The sequence below is a fragment of the Manis pentadactyla genome, chromosome X, assembly GCF_030020395.1.
Source record: "Manis pentadactyla isolate mManPen7 chromosome X, mManPen7.hap1, whole genome shotgun sequence".
Classification (NCBI taxonomy): domain Eukaryota; kingdom Metazoa; phylum Chordata; class Mammalia; order Pholidota; family Manidae; genus Manis; species Manis pentadactyla.
Genome location: NC_080038.1, coordinates 93,038,298 through 93,058,343, shown reverse-complemented (window position 1 = coordinate 93,058,343; position 20,046 = coordinate 93,038,298). Strand labels below are relative to the sequence as shown.

Here is a 20,046-nt window from a genome sequence, read left to right as displayed (position 1 = left end):
AAACATCTTAGAGAACTAACAGTCTATTTTAAACTGATAACAACTTACCTTCAATTACTACAAACACTACACTTTTACTTCAACTCCTCCCACATTTTATGCTATTGATATCACACTTTACATCTTTTTATATTATGCATTCATTAAGAAATTATTATAACTATAGTTATTGTAATACTATTGTCTTTTAACTTTTATTCTAGAGATAAAAGTGATTTATGTACCACCATTACAGTATTACAGGATTCTGAATTTGACTATGTATTTATCTTTACCAATAAGTTTTGTACTTTTCTATGTCTTCCATTGTGACATTACATCCTTTTATTTCAACTTGAATAACACCTTTTACAATTTCTTATTAGACAGGTCTAGTAGTGATGAACTCTGTGAGCTTTTGTTTTTCGGGAATGTCTTTACCTCTCCATTTCTGAAGGAGAATTTTGCCAAGTATAGTATTCTTTGTTGGCAGTGTTTTTTTTCTTTTAGCACTTTGAATGTTTCATCCCTCTCCCTCCTACTCTGTAAAATTTCTGAGAAATCTGATAGCTTTATGGGGGTTCCCTTGTATGTGATGAGTTATTCTCTTGCTGCTTTCAAAATTTTGTGTTTGAATTTTAACATTTTGATTATAATGTGTCTCAGGGCAATCTTTGGGTTGATCTTGTTTGGGGCTCTTTGAGTTTCATGTACCTGGATGTCCACATCACTCCTAAGATTTGGGAATTTTCAGTTATTATTTCTTTAAATAAACTCTCTGTCTCTTTCTCTCCTTGTTCTGGGATTCCCGTGTTGTTTGTCCACTTAATTGGGTCCCATAATTCATGTAAGCTATCTTCAGTTTTTTTCATTCTTTTTTCTTTTCGTTTCTCTGGCTAATTTCAAATGATCTGTCTTTAAGTTTGCTGATTCTTTCTTCTGCATGATCAAGTCTGATGTTGACACTCTCTATTGAATTTTTCAGTTCTGTAATTGTACCCTTCAGTTGCAGGATTTCTGTTTGGTTATTTTTATGTTTTCTATATCTTTATTAGAAGAAATTTTATTTCTGCATTGTCTTACTATATTATTTATTTATCTGTGTTCTCTTGCATTTTACTAGTTTCTTTAGGAAGATTATTTTGAATTCTTTATCAGACAATTCATAGATCACCATTTCTTTGAGGTCAGTTACTGAAGCTTTATTTAGTTTCCTTTGTTGGTGTCATATTTGCCTGCTTCTTCATGATCTATGTAGTCTTGTATTAGTGTCTGTGTATTTGAAGGAGCAAACACCTTCTAGTCTTTACAGACTGGTTTCAGCAGGTAACTACCTCTTCCTATCAGTTCCCCAGGCTGATGGGACTATCTCTGGAATTGCAGTCATGCTGTGTTGGAGCTGGCTCACAGGCTGTTGCAGGGTCTGCAGTTAGTGGGCTTGTTACTAGTGTCATGGTGGGTGTGGATCCTATCTTGTTCCTGGTGGATAGGATGGGCTCTAGGACCTTGTTCAGTATGGTGGTGTTGGGACAAGGATGTGCTTCCAGGTCCATAGTCGGGTTCTTAGACAGCAAGTCTGTTACTGGGTGTGTGGATGGATGTGGCTCCCACCAGGTCCCTGGGAAGGTTCCTGCTAGATCACTAGGTGGATCCCTGGGCAGGCAGGACTTTCCCTGGACTGTGGCTGAGAGGGGCTAGAATTGAGTACAAGGGCTGCTTTAGTGTCAACTTCCAAGACTGAAATCTTCAGACGTAGCTGTGGGGAAGTTGGGGTTCCTACGGCCAGGATCCTCACTGAACTTAAACCACCTGATGATGGAACTGGCCTGTTGCTGGGCTGCCGCTTCCACACCTGTAGGCAATGAGCTATTATTGTGCTATAGAGAGAGCTCGGCCCAGTGCTCTGGGCAGAGGCAGAGACACTAGTGCTCAACCCACCGCCGAAGAACAAGCCGGGTAATAAACCCTTTCACCCCAAGAACGTTTTGCTGTCGATTCCTTTGGTCACACTGAATCCATAGCGAACTTGCCTGGGGCTGAAACCCATTGGCAAGACAGTAGCTCCGGAGGCAAGGATAAGCACATCTCCTCCCAGGTCCCAGGGTAGGCTGGACTGCTAACTGATCTTAGCTGGGAGGTCCTGGAGCTAGGTATAGGGCAAATTCAGCATTTTCAGAGGTGCAAATAGGAGTGTCGTTTACTGTGCTTCTGGACTTTCACAAACTGCAGGCAGGATGGGCTGGAGTCCAGTTATAAGGTCATTTCACTATCTACAGGTGGACCAAATTTGGCAGCCTTGCCTCCAGGGACTGAAGCCAGTAATGGTCCACTTCAGGGTTCACAGTTGAGACTAAGCTCTTGCCAATTATCTGAAGTATGGGTGGGTGTGATTCCTCCCAGGTCCCTCATCATATAGTGCTGGCGGCAGGACCCAGGCCACACACGGCTGTAGCTGTCCTCTGGGGCACAGAGCTATTTTTAGGTATGTAGCTGGGAGCACAGTCAGTGAGTCAGCCACTTAGATGCAAGCCTGCCTTCTCAAAACAGTTTTCCATGGTCTTGGACTTAACCGGGGTTTCACAGTCTCCTACATGGATCCCAAAGCTCCAACAAAAGTACTTTTGTCTGTGGATGGCTGCCACATTATTGTTGTTAAGGAAAAATACAAGCAGGGCACCTTCTATTTCACCATCTTGCTGATGTCACTCCTTACATTTACTTTCTAAATTCTTTCTAGAATGGAATTATGCTGACTTATAAGTATATGCACTATAAGTAGAAAAATGCTTACTACAACATTATTTATAGTAGCAAAAAAAGAAAAGAAATAAATTCAATGCCCAATTTAAGGGTTGATGGAGTGACTTATCATATATCCATATTCTATGATAATATGGAACCATTAAAAAAGTGAATTACAGAGTTCATTAACATATGAAAATGTTTAAAAAGTAAAATGAAAAAGTAGGAAACACAACTGTGTATAAAGTATAATATGAATAATATAAAATATGCATAAAAATACAAGCTAGAAGGAAATAAATCAAAATGTTAATGGTGGTTGCTTCTGAATATAAAGACTGGAGATGATATTGTTGTCTTTATATGTTATATATTTCTAAATTTTCTATAAAGCTCATACATTGTCATTTATAATGTAAAATATTTTAATAGAGAAAAAATATATGACTACGTTTTTGAACTTATTTGGTAAAGGAAAGAGGAAAGGCAAAAGGGAACTGTAATAGGTAAATTAAAATCGAGCGTATATTTAATTCAATAATTTATTCACTCATTCAACAAATCTTTATTGAGGACATACTATGTGCCAGAGACAAAAACAATTTTAGCCATTACTTTTCATATGGGTGACTCCGAATACTTCAGAAGTCCATTAGCACTGTGTTCTGTGTTCTATCTTTCAAAAAATGGAAGTAAACCATATCATTTTAGTCAGATGACTGAAAAATTAGCAAGGGGGGGGAACTGACCACTTTGTAATTCTATAAGTGATGTCCTTCTTCAGGTGGCATAGTTCCTTTTCACAGTCATATTCTTTACCATCAAAATCAAAGATACTAAGAGAACAAGAACCTCTAGTATTTGAGAATAATCCACCCACAGTCATTTCTCAGGACAGCCAAATTCTGATGACCTCAGCATGAAATTCTAGTATCAGTTTTTACAGCATGCTGAATTTGTCATGTGAAGACAACCCCTAGACACTGATAGCTTCTGTTCATAGGTCTCATGAAAGCAAGTGAAAAGTTAAAATATTAATACTGTTATTGCTTCTGATAGAGCTATGGTGACTGTAGCCCATCTGATCATGAGACTTAAATATACATTTGTCTCCAGTAATGGACACTTAAACCAGAAAAACAACATGAAAATCTTTATGGAGATACAACTATAAGTATGAATAAATTGCTTGTCTTAGATGCATATTTGACTATATTGGTTTCTTTTGTAAGAAAGATATACTACTTTTGCAGTCCACTTATAACTAAAATGTTTGAGTCTTTGATTTATCATAGCACAATACTGGTGCTATATATTTAAAATATTTTTCTAGATTGAAAAATAAACAGGAAAAAAAAATGACATTTTAACTCCAGGAGTTGCATGTCCTTGATTCAAAATAATTTTTCTTTCAAAAATTTTATGACATTAGAATAGCTTAGCCAGGAAAATAAAACATTTCCCATATTAGAGACATAGCCACACACACAAAATAAGTCTAAGGTTGAATGATGAAAGCCAGGGTATGGGCAATATTTCCATTGCTTTGTAAATGTGTAATAGTAGAAGCATTAGTTTTCATTATGTAATTATTTAGAACTTGGGGTATGGGGAAACAGGACACTTTATGATTTGTTCTGTTTCATTTAGAAAATATCAGACTTATTCTATATTGATAGTCTGACAGGTAATGCAACTGGAGGTTCAATATACTATATTTACTGTTATTAAACACCTCATAAATTGTGGCTTACATTTTAATTGTTCATTACCTTAATCAATTATAGATATAAATGAACCAATAGCATTTTACTTATTTTCATAATAATGACAGTTTGGGGAATCATAATAAACTTATCTGGTATCACATCTTCTTAACCATCAAATTACCATTCAAATTTTAACAAAAAAGCCCCAGTTTCTTAGATGAATACTGGAAGATCTCTTCATGCAAAACAATATTTCTCTTTTTAATATAATGCAAATTTTGTAGCTGAACATCACATTTCCTCACAGCCTTGAGTTACTCAAGAAGTGGCAGCTGAGGTAGGTATAAGTTGGAACATAAAGTCTTTTCAGGTACTGTAAAAATTTTGAATTTTCCTAGAAGTAATGGCAAGCTGCTAAAGTAAAAGGCATTACTTTAATATAGTAATGATAATAATGAAACATGTAATGTAAAAGCTTTGCTCAAGTTTTAAATACAAAGTTTTAAAATTTCAAAAATTTTTTGCATCTACCATCTCATTTTATCTTCGGAGTCACTGTAGGAAATAAGCTAGGTATCCTCATTTGCGATTAATTTATAAATTAACTTATCAAAGTATAGAAAATGTCCTATCAGTATGAAGATTCCCCAAGTCTCATTGTCAAAACATTTTCATTTTGGGAGGAGTTGGGTGGATTTGCAATGGTAGATTTTCTGAGAGGTTTTCACTTTTTTTTTTTACTTCAAATTTTCCTTTCTTCCTTCAAAACAAAGGTAGATCATTGTGTAGGAAGTTTATTCTGTGACTTTAGGCTGTCACTCAAAATGGCCCATACATCTTAATGAATGCTGCTAATCACATTAATATTCTGTACTACCACAGAAAAGCATAGCATGGAGATATGTTAATAAAAGATACAGGCTGTAATTATAGCTCTTCAGTAAATTGTGGGACATAAGAGCTCCCAGATGGAGAGAGAAGAAAAGAGACAATGCAGTTGAAGGGATCAGGACAGAAGTTGTGGGGAGGTGGGGGCTGCAGAACAAGAAAGTCTCAGATACAAAACAGCCCAAGGAGAGAGTGGAAAAAGTGTTAGAATGGCACCTCGTTCTTACCAGACACCAAAGAGTACATATATATACATATGCATAATATAGCTCATTTTACAAAGTCTGCTTTTCAAAGAGAATTTTATCATTAAAATCCATCCTCCCCTATTCCACATACTTTAAAAGAAACTAACCATACAATTCTAAAGTCATATTTTCAAGCGTGTTACAAGTTAAAAACTGTATACATGCTAATAAATGGTACACGCAAATGTTCATTTAAAAAATTGAGCTATGTAACTGGATTTTATAATATCTTTGAAGACTTCTACCTCCTGATACCCTTGTGCAACTTCCATTAACATTAAAGTACAGACTGATATGTGTTCATCACCTGATATATATATCTAAGTTTTATTGAAGTAAAAGGGTTCTATAGCCACTACTTATTTCTGGGCAATGCAGATTATGAAGGATAGTATAAAAGTTTTTTTTTTTAAGCCTAATGTTTATTTACTACCCTTCATCTAGACGCCACAGCACTGAAGAAACTTGAACTGATATTTGCACAATACATAACAATCACTTGATCCACTGGAAAAAAAAAAAGCAGCTGCTTTGTACATTTAACCATGTTATATAATGCTGAAGACAGAACCTAGTAAATACCATAGCCAATTGAAATTGCATAAGCAATTTTAGTAAGTAGAATGTAAGACATACAGCATCATTCAATGTGGAGTATTTTCACAGCAGTGGTGAAAGGTGCTAACCCATGGCATAATGGGTCCTTCTAAAGGGCACCATGGGGGGACTCACTCAGATAGTGGTCCACCCCATCCTTTGTTCCTTTGACCACAGCTCTCCTTGCTTGTCATTTGAGTGGGGATTTAGTCAGATGAAATTCTCTAGAATTATAATAGGAATTGTTTAGTTAAAAGGCTGGTAACCAATTGAAAATACTACCTCCTCCCACCCCTCCCCAACAATCTTCCTTTTGAATGACCATCAGTTGTTTCACAAGATAAAATACATCTGTATTGTGTAAAGTTGTTTACCTGCTAGTTAGCCAGGAAATATTATTTCGTTTTATTACTTTAATTACAAAAATCATAAAATAAAATGCATATGTAATAACCAATTATGCAACAAATACCTATTTTCAAATTGCCATGGGACGGTTATGGAGTGGTTTGGCCTAGAGCAATTACTAAAACCAGATTTGAATGCTATTATAAAAAGGTGTAGGCTTTCCTTACATAACCCATATTTATATTTATCAATAAAAGCTGAGACTTAGAGCTTGCTCTAATAACTTTGTGGAGAAAGCAGGGCAAGTTTATTATCTGTGATCCCTTCTTTATCTCTCCCTATTACATCTGGGACAGCTCTGTAGTACTTAGGTGATATGACTAAATCTTATTAGTGGAGGGCTTTTTCTATTTTAAGTACAAATCTGGCATTTAAAAATCCCAAAGTAAAAAATTAACATAGAAAATGTCAGGAAATTAAGCAAATTAAAAGATACTGTCAATAGCATGCAGTGCTGTCAAAGGACTAATAACTCCTGTTAAATAGTATCAGGAATGGGTAGTAGGTTTTTGAAAAGTAGAGAGCAAGACAAGAGAGACATTTAATGTCAAAGCATAAAAGATATTTAGAGCACAACAGCTATTACATTAAGCCATCAGTCCTTTGATTATTATTTTATCATCTGTACAGTTGACACAGATGTGTACAAATAACAGTAAAAATCTTTGATGTTTTTAAATTACTATCCTGCACCAGTGTTAACCATGAATCATTACCAGAGCAAGCATAAGTAAGATTCATTTCCAACTTAATGTATTTATATGTTTCAAAACTAGCTTATTTAGGAAAATATAAACTACAAAAATTGTTAATGATATATAGTCCTTTCAAAGCAGTCTTATTTCTTTTTATCTTAAAACTTTATTTTTCCTTCCATGAATGTTTCAAGTGGCAAGTAGTCAGTAATATAAATTACTCACGTGAATTCTGTTTCAGTTAGCCTAAGAAAAATCATAAATGTGAGAAAAAGGCATTTTTAACTTTGTTAAGTTTATTAGAAAGAAAAACATTTATACCATAACAAAATACTAGTTCCCTTGTTCTTCTGATGCAAAATCTTGACATTATTAAAGGCGTTAGAAGAGTAGAACACTTTGGAGTACATATTGAATTTCTCGTTTTAATAATGAAGATGTGGTTCTGTGCAATCTGAAATTAATTTAAAGCTGGTAAAAAAGTAATCTAGTATCTCTGTTTTGTTCTCTTCTATTCAAGTTTAACATGTGGTAGCAGTTTTCAGGACAGCAAGCACAAACGATTCAAATTGGATGTCAAAGTTGAATAAATCAAGTTTTCCCTTCTATTATTTGAATGGAATTTAATTAATTTGATTGCTTTTTAGAAAATTATTTTCTTCTCAATAAAACTTCAATTGATGTAAAATGAACTTCAAAAGCAATGGCCATTTCATAGTGTGATATTCAAATTGAAAACAAATAAAATGATAAGCAGGTGGGAAAAGAGAGTGGAAAAAAATACTACATGAAAAAAATAATCACAGAAAAAAGTCCCTGCTTTGGAGAGAGGCAGCTAAACAAGGTAACCCCCAGTGGCAGAGTCCTCTCATTCTCTGCCCCAAATGCAAGTGAAATAAGACTTCATTTGGCAACAATGTAGTCCTATGACCAAAGCACCAGGAAAAATGTACTAGGGGCTTTGTTTTTATTTTAGCAGCATTTTTGACATTTTATGGCCCATAGAGACATTCCCTGTATCTCATACTTAGGTAACACGCTGTGCATCATCTCTAAAGATCACAGCACTGAGGCTGTATTCATACAGTTCCTTGCTTTGGGTTGTTTTTCTAATAGGGAAGACTGATTTGTAGGTATTCCTTTATACTCTTGCCTAGTCCCCATTATTCCTAGAAGCTGCATGGTCAACTGATGTGAAATAAATTGACAAAGAAACAATGTGCTTTACAAATGTGACTGAAGCATTCACATCATTTAGAAGAGGAAAATCCCAGGAGTAAAAGAGCTTGGGTCTACCTTAAAGCAGAAACTTCCCTGCAGAGAGAAACAGGAAGAAACAGGGCACATAATACCATTGCAACTGCAATATTTCTGAAGTAGAACACAGAAAAGGGTATAAGCTATTCGTGTTTCTAGAAACATTACATTTAATTCCTCTGCAAAAGATTAAGCAGCTTAGTGGAAAGAAGCAGCACATGGAGGGGGAAAACCACAACAACCATGAAACAGCACTGCAAGGAAATTTACTTCAGCTAATATTAGGAAGAAAATATTTCAGAAACTGTCGCCTCTAATAATCTCATACCCTAAGGCTAGAACAAAAAGGCCATAGGTAATTGGTACAGATGCAGCTCTGGACACACAGTTAGGAGGGGAAATTCTGTGATAAATTCTACCTGACCAGTACCCTTTGTACCTTCAATTATACCAGGACATGTACCACATGTTATAAAGCCCAGAAAAGAAGCCCAAAGAAGCCATACTTCAAATTTGAGCTTCTTTTCCAATTTTTAAAAACACTTCTCGCCACATTTAGCTTTAATACCCAAATTAACTACAAGAACAAAACCCATTTGATGGTCAAGAAGAAAAGTATTAGTTTTAAAAGTTATGGATAGTGCGTACTAAACAATTTTTTCAGGAGTTGATTTTTAAAAATCAAAAAATCGTAAAAAGATGTTACTTTCCAAGGGCCATGCTTTGGCTCAGGTAAACAGAGAAGTGCACACAGTGAGTTAGCCTTCAAGTTAGAAAAAAAAAAAGTGAATGAACTGAGGTGTATGTGTTCAAAATATTAGAGGCAAAATTAACATATCAATGATTTACAAGAAAAGTGCTTTTTAAAAAAAATTGTTTTCCATGTCTTGATGATAAAGAACTCTCCTCAGAGTAGAACATAATTATGACCTGGGCCAGCAAAATCTAATATTCTATTTGAATGAATTTGAAGAGACAAAACCAAAAAATACTAGACCTGCTAAACTACTCTGGTTATTGAAATCTGGAACTTTTTTCTTTTCATTGAAAACGTTTACACCTGTCAAGCTAAAAATACCTGCATTGTTGTTTGAGAAGCTTTTATGAAAAGGTATTTTCCCCTTTATGGTTTGTTTTTTTTTCTTCTTCAGAATATATGTATCTTTTTTTAGAGCAAAAATAATCATGTAGTCATTTCACAATTGTGTGTACTAACTGATGAAATGATTTATGTTGCTATATGAAAAGTTCATCATCTACTTGCCGCTTTACTCTCTATCAATGGAGGGGCACCTACAAATTCCAGCGACGATGACATCATAATTTCAAGAAGGCTGGGAGCAAGAGTGCTCCAGGAATGTTCTTCTGTCCCTTGGAGACGTTCTTCATTGCCCTCTTCCTGCCTCCAAGACTGAACAATTTTGTACAAAGTGAGAGAGTGTTTATTTGGATCAATAAGTATTGGTAGTCTTGTTTTTGGTTTGTTTATCTAAAAGAGACAGAATTCTGAGACTTAAATAAAATAGACTTCCAACAATGCTGACACAATTAGATTTCTCCATTTTTTTCTCACCGGTTTTTCCTTCTCACAGCTAATGTGTGGAATATCAGATTGGAATAGTGGAGGTAGGAGGTTTGGGGAGGGAGATAAACAGATAAACAGGATTCTTCCAAAGCAGCAGAAGGGAGGTGAGATATGTGGTATACCTTTGTATACCCCCAGGACTGCAAAGCATGATAAGTAGGAAAAAAGTTAAGAAATTGGAAGCGTAAGGGTAATCTATAATGCACAGATTCTGTGTGGACAGCATTCAGTTTGACCATAATCCTTTTTCAGTGCTTTGCATTTTCCTCTGCCAGGAAGTTTCAGTTCTAAATGAGCCATGCAAACTGATCAATACTATTTATGGTAAGTGGGAAAAAAATATTCAAATTGCTAGATGTGATATTTTTCTTCCCATTTGTCCTTCTCAATCTGATTCCACCTGAATTCAATGTTTTAACATCCTCTAATATCTTCCTAAAAACTCATTATGTTGGAACTTCATTTCTAAATGTTTTTTTTTCTTATCTTGGACCATTACTGCAGTCACTAAGGATGGTCACCTCTTGGTGTCCTCGTGTTATGGGTTTTTAGGTCTATTAACTGAACTTGTTTTAATGTTCTCTGTCGGTGCAGGAGAGTCCATTTAAATTTGGACTGTAAAATGAAATCTACCTACTAGAAAGTTATTTTTAAAGTACTTTTCCTTTTCCATTCAGGGTTGTTTGTTAGATTCCAATTATCTGTTGATATAATAATAAAGTGAAATTCACAGATAGTATGTACAAAAAGGACTGCCATCTCTTATTCTCTCTGACACTTGAAAAAGTACTGACACAGACAACTGCGTTGATGTCACAAACAAAACTAAAACAAACACTTGATTATCCACACAAAGCCATATTGCTTTAGCCCTCCTGATACAATCTTCCCCTCATAGGTTAGCTCCAAATATTTGAAGATAAGCTATTAGTTTATTAGGAAGCCAGATAAACATGTGCAGTTTTGATTAACAGCTATAAGGTTGCTAAAAATCTAACAGATGTTCTAAATGCGCAGTAAAGATGAAATCCATGCACAATAGTATTAACTTTCCAAACAACAATATGAGAGTCAAATCCTTATTTTTGTGTCTTTTCATTTCTTTGTGTTCAGGATATACATTGACTTTCTGAAACCACTGCAGAATTGTGAATAATGTATGAAATAATAAAAAAAAAATCCCTGTTCAGTGCCCAGAGAGTACAGTATTGCTTGCTGTATACTATCTATGCAAGACAAACAATAGAACAGAACAGCAAACCCAGAAATCTCAAACTAAAACCTTCCCAAGTGCAAAGGGAAAATAACATCCTGGATTCTAGAAGTCCCTCAAACAAACAGTTGAAATCCTTAGAATACTTCTAGGTACTAGATAAAAACCCTTGCACTTCAGAAAGATCTGTTCTCCTGAGCAAATCTGTGAGAAAGCTGGAAAAGCAATTAATTGCTAAATTTTATTCTAAAGAGATTCACTAACTCCTGTCTACTTCCCTTGTCTTAGAGAGCATATTTGCAAAGATTGACCAGAAGAGATATAAAACTTAAGCAAAAGCCTGTGATTGTCACTCTATTTTCCCTGCATTTTCCCAGGTAGTATTTAGGAATTTTGCCCTCTAAGTAGTAGGAGGAGAAAAAAAACTGTAATTTGAGTTGAGAATGATAAAGAGGTGTGATTCAAAGGCAAGCACAATGGATGTAAGAATAATAGTAATGGCATATAGTTATATTTTGTTTTTTATATAAACTCAGCATTTTTCTTTACTTGTCAAGCCTAAACATTACTGAGTAGAAAGGGCATGTGAAGGTAACATACATAGGATATTTGAGTTTGCCCATAAAATAAACTCGGCTTTAGTAGAATTCCATTTACAGTGATGTAGAATGAAATTTCTATTTCCTTCATCTCCCAAATTTCAAACTTGAGAGAGAGCTTTAGGTATAGTGTATTGAAAAGGCTTTCCTGTAGATTAATTTTTTTGATAATTACAAAATATTCAACAAGGAGTTATCAGGAGCATACACTATACTGAGGTGCTAGGTGCTAAAAATAAATCATGATCTTTTAATAGTGAAATATAGTTATGAGCCTTGTAGTATTCTAATACTTTGTGTCATCTATATCTTTCAGGGTTGACATTGAGTGTAACCTTAAAAGGCTTCCTGGAATAGGTGAAGTACTATATTAGGTTCAAGGTATCTGGCCTCCTGTTTTTGCAAATGCAAAAAAATACCAATGAATAATAGAAGAACCTTAATCTCAAAAGGTACTATGGCACTTAAGATACTCACTACTCTCTTCCTTCCTTCATTCACTTTGCATTGCTCTCATTTTAATAGACACAAGGAAAGGAACAACCAGGAGTAAGGTTCAAATTGTAATACACAGAAGACCTGAGTCCCAAGGTTTCACAAAATTGGGAGATGGAAAGGGAGTACATTCACCTCCAGGGAAATCCAGCTGCCTTTGGCCATGGGGGCAGCAGGTGGAAACAGCTGGAGAGGATGCAGAGTTTACAGTTTCTCATCCTTGTTTAGGAATATATTCAATGCTATCCTACTGAGCCCATAAGAGAGAAATAAGCCTATAATCACAGCCACCAATTAGAACAATTATTTCCCTTTCATTTTGAAAGCAATTAGTTTTCCAAAAAATTTAAGGTACTTATGACAGTCTGATGAATACCTCGTTGGTTAATATAGTTACAAATGCACAGTGTCTTTTCATACTAGAGTAGTATCATGCACCTGACATATAGAGTCCTAACCATTTATTCCTGGATTGAAGGTTTGTAAATAAGCAGGTGGTTGTAGGAGCTTTGCTATCAACATTAACACGTCTGAATTTTTGACGTGGAATTAAAACTACTAAGAGAAATTTATTGCTGCATAAGAATTGCTTGTCCTAACTTATCCCATATTTTAATATCTAAAGGAAGCCTGTGAAATTTGTGTTCTCATAAAAAAATAAACTGAAATTGACCTTATCTCCTACTGCCCTGCAGAGATCACCTGTGAAGAAATGTGCAGCAGAGCTGATTATACTGTGTAGGAGACCAGACAAGCAAAAGTGATTGAAATTTCTATAGAGAACACCATCAGTGCTTGCTTAGAACAATTTTGCATATAAATAGGGCATAAATGGTCTGTGTTCAATTTGTTCTCTAGTTGTCAAAGAATAATCAAGGAGAGACTACACAGCAATCTTCTTTTTCTGGCTTCTCTAATGCAAACCTAGATCTTAATCAATACATGCGTATGTCTGTCCCAAAAGGAAAATTTCATTTTCTTAAAGAAAAAATAATAAAACAAAAATTATATAGCTAATACAGGTACATACTTCGTCATAAGACTCACATGAAGTGATAAAAAAAAAAAAGACTAAATAAAGTCATCTTAAAAATGAATAGCATTTGGAACTCAATGCTATGTGGTTTCTACCCTGCTCTCAACCCCGCCAAACATACTCTCCTAGAACTGTTTTTGCTAAGGTCACCACCGAACTCCTAATAGTTAAATCCAATGGATCCTTCCCAGTCCTTATTTGATTGCTCCTTTCAGCTGCATCTGGTGCTATTTAGCATTTTCTCTTTGAGAAGTGATACCACACTCATTTTTTTCTCCCCACACCTCCAGAACCAACCCCTTCATGTTCTTTCATGCCCTCCAGCTTTCTAGCTAGTCCTATAATGTGGTTGTTCTGAACTTTTGTGGCACATTCAAACTGCCTAAATAACTTTTAAAATATACTACTGCCCAGGCTCTGACTCCTTAGATTTGGATTTGACTGGTTCAAAGAAGAACCAGACCGGATGTAGTTATTTCTTAGAAGTACCTCAGGGACGCTAGGGTAAACCAGGGCTGAGAACCAATGCCACAAATGTTTATTTTCTCCAAGGTTCTCTCTTGCCCACTGTTCTACTCATTTTCCCTGGATTATCTTACCCACTCCTGTATTTTTAACTGTCACCTGAACGTTGATCAATTCTCCATGATACCTAGTATTCACCCTCTATTTACTGCCAAGAGATAACAAAGCTAACATTACTGAGAACCATAAGTGGCTGGCCTAAAGATTCTTTAATGTGCTTCTTCCTTACCAACCTCCTTTCCTCTTCTCAAGAGAATCACACATATCCTATAACCCACCCATCCCTGACTTTCACCACTCACAAACCAGTTAATTCTAAAGTTGACAAAGATTTTCTGAAGATGGTTCCATCCCTTTTGCCTCCTTCCCCACCTCTCCCCCTGCTTGTACCCACTTAATTCAAGAATATCTTTCCTCTACCCTTAATCTGTTCCCAGTCTGTATGGGCTACAGATGTTCTTCATTTTAGCTTGTAAGAATAGAAAACTCTGCATTAGATGGGCATGATTTACATATCATAGAATAGTTGAGAAAGTGCTTTGTTAACTGTAAAGCAGTAGGCATGTTAAAGTATTTAAACTACATCACATAGTATATGCTCAATAAATGAAATTGAATTAAGAGGGAAAAAAGCCACATATTTGGAAGTAAAACTAGACATAATGATTTTTGATTGACAACCCCACTCAAAACCCTTGAAAGTGCCTAGAGTTTCCCATCAGAATCTCTAGAAGAGACACAACATATCTTTTCATTCTCTAATGACCTTTCTTTCCCCCAAGCCCCAGCATTTAAGGTACGGGAGATACTCTTCACTTTTCAATCCATTAGAACCTGCCTCTTGGCCCTCACTGTTCTGCTGAAACTGCTTGGGGAAAGTCGACTGTTACCTGCTAGATGACAAACCCTTTGGTCTATTTTCAATTATCATTTTCCTTAACTCTGCAGGAAGTGAGCCTGCTGATTTCTCCATTCTGAAATTCTCTGTACCCTGGGTCTTCCAGGTATCACTTTTTGCTGCTCTCTTCCTCCCTTTCTAACCATTTTATTTTCCTCTGTGTCTCTTACCGATTCTTCTCTTTGCCTCTTAAAAACTGTAATTCCCAAACGCACTATTCTTGGCCTTCTTTACCTCTCATTGGACGTACTCTTCCTGGGTGATCCCAAGGTTTCTATAACCACATATATGTAAATGTCCCCCAAATATGTTATCTCCAACCTCAACATAACCTAGTATGGATCTATCATCTACAAATTTTGCTTAATCTTTCTGAACTCTGTTACAGCCCTTGTTAGCACTTAAGGTCATAAGGTCCATGTGTTTACACTCCACTTTGTAAAGAATTGCCCATCAGTATTCCTGACTTTGTCTTATAATATCAAAGGTAAACTTTGGAGGAAAAAGAAACACTCCTTTCCTGAAGTGTGTGTGTGTTTGTGTATGTGTGTAGTTATGTGGTCCTCTATTTGAAAATTTCTGCTGGTTCTTTTTTGCAATGAACTTTTCATAGCTGCCACCATATCATGATACCAAACTTCCATCATATGCCTTCCATATTTCCATTGCATGTATTTGCTATTTCCTTTGTCTGAAATGCCTATTTTCTCCTGTTTTCCTCCAGACAAACCACTATTCCTCCATCAAAACACAGCTCATATGCTCCTTTTGTCATGAAACCCTTCTTGAATTCTCTAGGCAGTTACTTGCTCATTTAGCACTTTTTGTATACTTTTGTCAAGGCAGGTAAATTGTGTACATTGTCTCTCTTCCACATGAGACTCTTGAGTTCTTGAGGACAAGGCCCAGACTTTATTCATCTTTGCACTCCAGGGCTCTAGTACTGTTAACTGGCCCCTAGTAGTTGATCAATTTGGATGACTGCTATGATTTTGTTTGTTAATTGGCTTGATTATATTATTTTTTACTAGATTGAATTGCATATTACAATGCAATAACTGTACTACAGGTTTAGTTGGCTAGTCTACGATTCTAACACTTATAAAATAGAGACTGAGGAACCTCATGGGAAAGAACTCATCTAAGCAAGAAAGCAGTAAATACCTTGGAAAGAATTATCAGCTTGACCTGGTAATAATAAGACAAAAACAAACACAAAATCCCAACAAATCTTGGTCGTCAAAAATGGAGATGTGATACCATGTACTACATAGCATCTGTCATGGGCTTGTCTTTTAGTCTTGCTCTATGCAGCCAAATCTTGTGGAGATCAAGAAGGCTATACTTAAAACTGAACCTGTTTCTCTAAAAACTGTATGTAAGACTTTGAGGCATAAGCAGTCCTGCTTGGTACACTGGAGTGCCATGCTACAGGAAGAGGGAAGCATTTTCCCTCACTTTGCTACTAACCACTATCAAGCTCTGGCATCATGAAGGTACAGGAGTGCCAGCTGCTGTAGCAAACATCAGGTATAGCAATGCATGGCATTATAGGTGGAGGTAAAGGAACAGTGGCAGGTGACTACGTTTGTGAATGCCCCCTGAGAACTTCCAGAAATATTTCAGAGATCCCTAGGGGAGAGCTGAGGTTCTGAATGTGTATATGGAGACAAGAGTTGGGAGAATTTGGGTTCTGTTATTTATGTGAGGTAGAGAGGCCTAGCAAAATGTGGGTTTTGTTTTACTGTAAAGAAATGTTCCTGAACACTTAGAGTGTGTTTTTTCCCTCTACTGAATATCATTATTTCTTGTCCTCTACCTGTTCTCAAATGGTAAACTATACCTTCTCATTTATACTGTCACCTTGCTGATCCATAAACTAGGATCATGTGTCCTGAATTTCTTCTGTTTCTTCATTTAGTTTTCTTAGGTGCCCTGTGTGGTTCTAACACCAAATTACATTGCCTCTGCTTCTTGGTTTCATTTCTATATAAAGCTTCTTGTGTGTGTGTGTGTGTGTGTGTGTGTGTGTGTGTGTGTGTGTGTGTGTGTTTTAATGTCTAGAACTATATATCAAAATCCAGTCGGAGGCAAAATAGCTAAGTTAGGTATCTATTGCTAAGAGGCCTGTTTATATTTACTTACAGTGAGCAAGGAATGAAGAAGTTGTTTGAGGAAGGAGAAGCAAGTTCTAAGTACCTAGAGCTATTCAGTAATAAAACAGATGTGGCATTGTGTATTTATACTTAAAGTATGGGTTCCACTCCTGTGAGGTTTTTCGTTAGTTGTTTCTTTTTCCTCCAAAGTTTACCTTTGATATTATAAGACAAAGTCAGGAATACTGATGGGCAACTCTTTACAAAGTGGTGTGTAAACACATGGAATTTATGACCTTAAGTGCTAACAAGGCCTGTAACAGAGTTCGGAAAGATTAAGCAAAATTCATAGGTGATAGATCCATACTAGGAAAACTGAGGTTCTTCTTTTACCCACCAAACATCTAGAAAGCATAGTCCATATTCAAGGGATGCACGGGCAAGAGGTCAGGGGGTGAGATGGAAGTTACTCTAACTCCTGTGCTGCACAAACATGCACCCCAATCTCATTTATGGCACATATATGACTGTGTTGTAATTATATCACATGGATTGAATTCCTGTTTTCCCAAATGGTATGTGAGCTCCTTGAGGCAAATGTCCTGTTTGATATTGCATCCTCAGTACCTAACCCAGTGCAGGACACCCAGGTGACATTCAAGAGAATTGCTCAATTGTTGAATGAATACTATCAATCCCTATAGTCTCACCATCTACACACTGCTTAGTTCCTGAATTCTGGCTCCCAGTTCCATCCGAATATTAAAAGGATTCCCTTAAAAAGTCATTAGAAAGCTCCCGAATGGCAAATCACAGGTTTTTATCCTTTTCAATTCCACCACATCACATGTCACTGTAGTAAATGCCCACCTTTTCTGCTTTCTTAATACCTCTCTCTTCCTTGGCTTCTAGAACAATAATTCCTTGATTCTCCTCCTACTGCCCAACTGCTCCTAGTCTACCATCTTTGCTCACTGTACTTTTAGTCCCTCAGTGGAGGCATTCTCAAGGTTCTTTTTTTGGATCTCTTTTCTGTTAATAACCTCTCAAACAATATCTTCCACTTCCACACTATAATCAGTATCTCGGGAACTCAACTCTGTTGTGATGAAATCTACACCCGTATTTCCAAGAAACTTCTGGATGTCTTGACCTCAGTGCTCTGCTACCACTTTCAGTTTCATGTGCCCTGAACTGAATTTATCTTCTATCACCACTCCTTTTCCTGATCTTAATAGTTTTCTCTTGTAACCCAGCTGCCCTCCCCGCTAATCAAACTCAAAACCCTAGAATTATCTTTGACTCCTGGCCACTTCTCTTCCCCTAAATTATTTTCTTTGACTAAGAATACGACTTTAGAATCCTAATTCATCTCTCTCACTCCCATAGATTAAATATCCTAATACACAGCTTTGATCATATTCGTCCACTGCTTAAAAATCCTTCAATATATCTTCATTGCCTAAAGAATTATATGCTAACACCTTAGTCTTTTATTCAAATGCTCTATGATGTGGCACCTACCTACTTTTCTGAATTATCTCCATACTTTTACATTTTATATAGCCTATTTTCTTACTGGCTGTACTATTTGTCACTCTCCCAAAATGCATTGCACTCTTACCTCTGTATTTTTCTTAATGACATTTCATTTGACTAACATGCCCATTCTCCCTGCCTTCAACTTCCACTGCTGAAATCCATACTCATCCTTCAAAGTCTCTTCCTCCATGATTCTTTTTCTCATATATCCAATAAAGTGTGATACTTCCATTTTCTGAACTATATAGTATGTTATTAACACCTCTTGTATAATACCTATTATCATCTACCTTATTCTGTAGTCTTTCCATACTATTTATCTTTCCTACAAGACACGAGGCTCTTACACCTAAGGAATTCTTAATTATTTCTGCATCTTCCTTCATGTCTAGCATAGTACTTTTCACAGAACAGATATACAATAAATTAATGAATGCTTAGGGGGCTCATTTGCTAATCTCTGAGTTTGATATCAGTAAAGCCTATAATCTGGGTTGATATTCAGCCAGTATGCACTAGTCCAACCACAGTGGCTACTTTTTGCCTGTGTACATTCTGACTGGTTGGGGCCTATGCTATACCAGTTATTATTATTTTCAATATCATTCCTGATATGATAGTCTCCCTTGAAATGTCTTTTGGTGCCCTTAACTGAAACAGCACACTCAGGTGAATGGACTAGAGGGAGTATTTGGGAGCTCCTTCTGAGTCACCTAATGTGGTAGCTCTTGGGAAGGGGACATAGGCTCAATGTGGAAGATACGTAATTTAGGCAACTAATCATACCATTTATTAACATTTTGATTTTCTAATGAAGAATAGAGACTATCACCTCATTTTGTTTAAATATGGAATTGAAAACACTGCAATTAGAGGCACAATTGTAGAGCTCTGTATTTTACATGCTGTAGTTTCCATCTGTAAGTGACGATAATGGAGATGGCAAGCAGAGCAGTACATCTTTTCTATTTGTGGTTGACTCTGATTTTAGATTTTTTTTTTGTTGCTATTTTCTCGTATTTTACTTTACTTGGAGAAAGCAGTCTTCTTTATAATTTGGCTTCTCTGCTTTTATCTCATCATGTTGAAATGGAGGTTATTGAAAAGGAGCAAGAATGCTGGTGTTGAGCAGGGAAAGTGTAACAATATAAAGTCAGTGGGATCTTGGAAAAGAACCCAATAAGGTGCCTACGAAAGTGAAAACAAAAGGGGACCAGTAGGAAAAGATGATCTAGCTAGGATAGGCAGAAACAAGGAGAAAATCTGGACAAGTGCTGGTTCTGTGGCTTCTAAAATGAGGCAAGAGGATGGGAGTTTTTGCCAGACCCACTAACTCTGTGCCTGTCTTCCCCTCTCCCTCACCTCAAGCTCTGTTGTCCAAGATGCTTTACCAATTACTGCCACTGTCTGTCTTCTAGTTTCTTTTTACCACTGGACATTTGCATTGGCTGCTGCTACCTGGGACTAAAAGGCTAAATGAGTTGATACTTTTGACCCTATGTGTTCATTCAAGGAGGCAAGGCACTCTAGCTAC

At 36.4% G+C, this 20,046-nt stretch overlaps 1 protein-coding gene across 6 annotated transcripts in view; it reads right to left on the bottom strand.

The window, feature by feature from the left end:
• DIAPH2 (diaphanous related formin 2) overlaps window positions 1–20,046 on the bottom strand; it is a 953,825-nt gene that overhangs the window by 126,648 nt on the left and 807,131 nt on the right. Inside the window, exon 28 of one of the 6 annotated variants that reach the window (XM_036919630.2) lies at window positions 6,090–6,387. The exons of the other annotated variants lie outside the window; for them this stretch is intronic. Within the exon in view, the coding sequence (XP_036775525.2) occupies window positions 6,374–6,387 (14 nt within the window). The 3' untranslated portion in view covers window positions 6,090–6,373. Of the gene's footprint in view, window positions 1–6,089; window positions 6,388–20,046 lie in introns of those variants that run through there. 6 annotated transcript variants of the gene reach the window in all.